The 4340-nt window shown below is 50.2% G+C and overlaps 1 protein-coding gene across 1 annotated transcript; it reads right to left on the minus strand.

Moving 5' to 3' along the window:
* Window positions 1–1313: 1313 nt before the first annotated feature.
* On the minus strand, window positions 1314–4340 carry EGR1 (early growth response 1). The gene is made up of 2 exons (XM_062627722.1): window positions 3893–4340; window positions 1314–3589 (listed from the first exon to the last, which is right to left on the minus strand). Exons 1-2 carry the CDS (start codon window positions 4125–4127, stop codon window positions 2298–2300), a joined length of 1527 nt encoding a protein of 508 aa, XP_062483706.1. The 5' UTR covers window positions 4128–4340; the 3' UTR covers window positions 1314–2297.

Consider the following 4340-nt stretch of genomic DNA (forward strand, 5'->3'; position numbering starts at 1 on the left):
CTTTACATAATGTTATTTGCTTCTTTCTTTGAAGCATCACACTTGAAGGACCTTCTTCAGTGTCTTGTCTCCCATAAGTGGATTTCTGTGGCTTATGACGTGGCTCAGACAGTGTGAAGCCACGTATTTGGCTTGCCCAGTCAGTCTGCCTTGGCCAGAGGCTGAAGCCCTTGGGATGAAAAGATCTACTGCTTTCCTCTGAAACAGCCCAGCAGGGCCAGGGCCAAGTCACTGCGAGTAGCTTGTGGACTACTCAGCACTGCAGGCACAAACCAGCACAGAGACAAAGCAGCACAAGCTTTTCCCCACAGCTTGTTGCAGCCCACTGAGGACAGTCCTACCTGAGAGACAGCAGACTGGGATTTACCAACAGTTTCACTCTTGGGTATCTTCCAGAATCGCTGCCATTTGCCAGGGTTGGGCTGCATCCCCAAGAAGAGGGTCTAGCCCACAGACTTTTGCAGGTTGCCCTTCCTAGTGAGTGGGGTTGATTTTGGCAAGCAATAGGGGATACTGTGTCTGACAGAGACTGCTTGCTAGTTTCACTGTGCCAGGTGCTCACAAGTATGTATCTGCATCTCAGCTCCTCACAACTCTAAACATTAGTGATTTGTAGAGAGCCCACCTGAAAGGACTGACACCAGAACCCTCCTCTGTACCTGCACTACCATTTCTCGTAGATGCAAACTCCTCTGAATTCGATCTGCAGAGGGGTCACATGCCTCCTGAAATGTATTTCAAGCCACTACATAAGGAACGGCATTCCTCTAAATGCTGAAACATCTGTATTCAAGGCAATCAGGCCCACGCACTTATATACCCTATGTTGTCTCAAGGAGGAAGTTACGATAGTCCTCAGCTGAGTAGGGCTACTTTCTATCAACCAGCCACTTGGACTGAGCTTATTGTATTTCCAGCCTAGAAACTGCTCTATTATCTTGCCATCCAGTAAGATTTCTGACTACCTATGAACACACAGTTGAGATTCTAATTTTCAAACCTCATTTTCAGCACTGGGAGAATTGTTTTTCTTCCTAAGATTAGCTCACATGCTTCTTGAGAAGCCAGAAAACAGGAATCGTGCCCACTTCAAAAGAGCAGGCAGTGCACCTAATGCAAGGACATCTGTGCTCCATCCATGTCTTTGTAAGCAACAGGACGTAGAGTGATTGGTCTCCCCTCCTTTCTTTATGTAGGTATTTCCCCATGAGACAAGCAGCACTTGTTACTTCTCAGCTACTCAAGGAGTCAGGGCTGCTGCATCACAGTCCTCCTATGTAGCAACTTAAAAGAAAATGTGTAAGTCCACACAATTTTATATTTTATTTTATTTTTATTTTTTTCTGAAGGGTATTGTACACCAAATATCCCATTGGCAAGAAAGCGCATTCAATGTGTTTAGAAGCCAAACAATCACTTTCATTTTAACAAACACAATTACAAAGTAAAAATAAACCACAAAATAATGAACTGCATGTTCATAACATACAAAAAATGCTGCCTACTCAGTAGGTAACTACAACATTCCAACTCCTGAATATATATATATATAAATTTACATTTTTTGTAGCAAAAATAGACTTTGAGAGGTGTGGGGTGGTTTTTTTGCTTACATTCTGACCCCAGGGCTTTCTGGTGCTCCCCTCCCCACCCATTCCCTGCTCTTACATTCTTTGAGTAACATACCTTTCACTTTAAGGCAAGATGCAAAGCATCCATTCACACAAATGCATGATGTCAGCAAGGCTTCACAAAAAGGCACCAAGACATGTAATTTTAAAACCAAAACTACTGCAACATGTGAGTGTCTCATTGGGAGATATTTACATAGCATCACTCTAACATGCTCAAATACAGTAAGTGCTGTTCCCAAAGAAGTTTGAAACTTGTTACAGCATTGCCACTGAAATAGAATTAACATTTACAAAATATGGCCCTGTGAACTCCAAATAATATATTATGGATAAGCAGATTTTTCACATCAATAGTACCTAAAGGAAAGCAAACCAGGGCACATGTACAATTTACAACAGCTACATACTTAATTGAGTCCTTTCTTCCTAATAAAAGACTATTGTTTACAGGGAAAATGATACTGAACTTATATCCACAGTCCATGCAAATTAAGTCATTCAACAGAGGTGGAAAACTTAAAACGGCTGTTGTTTCAGGCAGCTGAAATTTAAAAAAAAAAAATTAAATAGCCTTGCAATGTGTGGTGTTGAGGGAGTAGTTGGAGACTTCATGTCTGATAATACCAGTGGAAAAGGTGAATTCTCCTGTTCCAGAATGTAATCTCAGCAAATCTCAATTGTCCTTGGAGAAAAGGCTGACGTCATGTCTGAAAGTGCTGAGGTCACCTGTGAGCTGAAATTGTTGGTGACCCCTGGAGATGAGAAGGAGGTGGCCACTTGGGTCTGAAAAGCAGCAGTGCCAGAGGGGTAAGTGGTTGCTATAGAAGGTGATGGGAATGTGGTGTGTGCAGGGGATGGATAAGAAGAGGGAGCAGGGGAGGAATACACTGTGCGCACTGGCGATGGGTAAGTGGTGGCGATGGAGGAGGGGTAGGATGTAGTCACAGAAGATGAGTAGGCAGAAACTGGGGAAGCAGTTGAGACCGGAGCTGCCTTTTCTACTTTCTTGTCCTTTTGCCTAAGGTGAATTTTAGTGTGTCTCTTCCTCTCATCACTTCTGGCAAACTTTCTGCCACAAATGTCACAGGCAAATGGCTTCTCTCCTGTGTGTGTGCGGATGTGTGTAGTCAAGTGGTCGCTCCTGCTGAAGTTCCGCATGCAAATGCGGCACTGGAAAGGTTTCTGTCCAGTGTGGATGCGGATGTGCCGCGTTAACTCATCAGACCGTGAGAATCTCCGGTCACAGGATTCCACTGGGCAGGCATAGGGTCGCTCATGAGGAGGGGTCTTGCTGGGACGGTTTGGGTATTTCCTCATTCTGCTGGGTTTGATCAGCTGGGACTGATAGTTAGTGTTGAGGGTCTTCAACTCTTGGGAGCCAGTCTGAGTAGCAAACGCCTTAATAGTGGACAGCGGTGTGAGGGAGGGCTGCTGTGCTCTGGTCTCAAGGGCTGGGAAGGGCTTCTGGTCAGTCGGAACAAGACTAAGCTCACCCTGTTGCTGAGGGAACAGGTAATCCGGGATCATTGGTACCTGAAAGTTGGTTTTAGCAGTCGGATAAGCTGGAGGTGGATACTGGATGGGGGCTCCAGAGGGGTTGGGAAAGGACTGGGTTGATGGTTCAGGGAAAATGTCAGCGCTGGAATTGGGAAAAGTTGGTGCAGCCGAATAAATTGGACTAGTCTCGCTAGCTTGGACAGAACAGCTCAGAGGGGGACTCTGTGAGGAAGATGGTGATGATGAAGAAGGCGTAGAGGTGGGAGGTGCATTAGCCATGCCCACCAGCCCACTGACAAGGCTGAAGAGGGGTTCTGGCCATAAGGTGTTGCTACTGTTGGGGGCTGGCTCTAGGGAGAAGCGCCCCGTGTAGGTTATCGGTGGCAGTCTCGTCGTTTGGTTGGGATAGCTGGTTTCTGGCAGGGTTTTCTCGTTCAGGGAGATCTCGGGAAAAGTGTCTGAAAAGAGAGGCACAGCGATTACTTCCAGCAGCCACTGCCGCTGCTGCCAGTGCTTCGCGAGCCATCCCTACACAGCGCAGCCCCAGATCTTTGCTCCTGGCTCCTTAAAAACTGAGCACAACGTATTGCAGCGCCGCGGCCAGGTCTCCAGCAGCAGGCAGCCACTGACGCACCCCGGAGGATCCCCCCGCGCAGCCGCCAGGAAGGCGCCGATGCAACGCGGAGCCCCCGCGAGCGCCCTGCCCCCGCAGCGGACCGGGACTTCCCGCCCGCCCGCCCGGGCGATGCCAGCGCGCTTACCTGCCGCGAGGTGCTCGAAGTGCTGCTCCCCGGGCTCGCCGGCGGCGCCGAAACCCGCGCTCTCGGGCGCCCCGGGGGGAGCAAGGAACTGCGGACCCCCGCCGCTGAGCAGCATCATCTCCTCCAGCTTGGGATAGTGAGTGTCCATGGAGGGGGGCGAGTGCGGGAAGGCGCCGAAGGGGTCGGAGATCTGCAGTGGGGGCAGGAGCTGCATCTCTGCCTTGGCCGTGGCCATGAGGGCGCCGGGTTCGGACTCTGACGTGTGGTGGCGCTGCCGCCGAGGGCCCGGTGGACGGGCAGGCTGTGGCGAGGCGGCCGTCGCCTGCTGCGTGCCCTGCGCCACGGTAGCCCCGGCGCTGTCAGCTGCAAGTGCTCTGCTCCCCGCCCGCCCGCCCGGGGGTCTCCCCAGCTCTACCCGCTAGAAGCGCTCGGCTCCCGCCCGCCCCGG

Source organism: Pezoporus occidentalis, unplaced genomic scaffold (assembly GCF_034315485.1).
Source record: "Pezoporus occidentalis ecotype Australia unplaced genomic scaffold, CSIRO_AGI_Poc_V1 ctg305, whole genome shotgun sequence".
Classification (NCBI taxonomy): domain Eukaryota; kingdom Metazoa; phylum Chordata; class Aves; order Psittaciformes; family Psittacidae; genus Pezoporus; species Pezoporus occidentalis.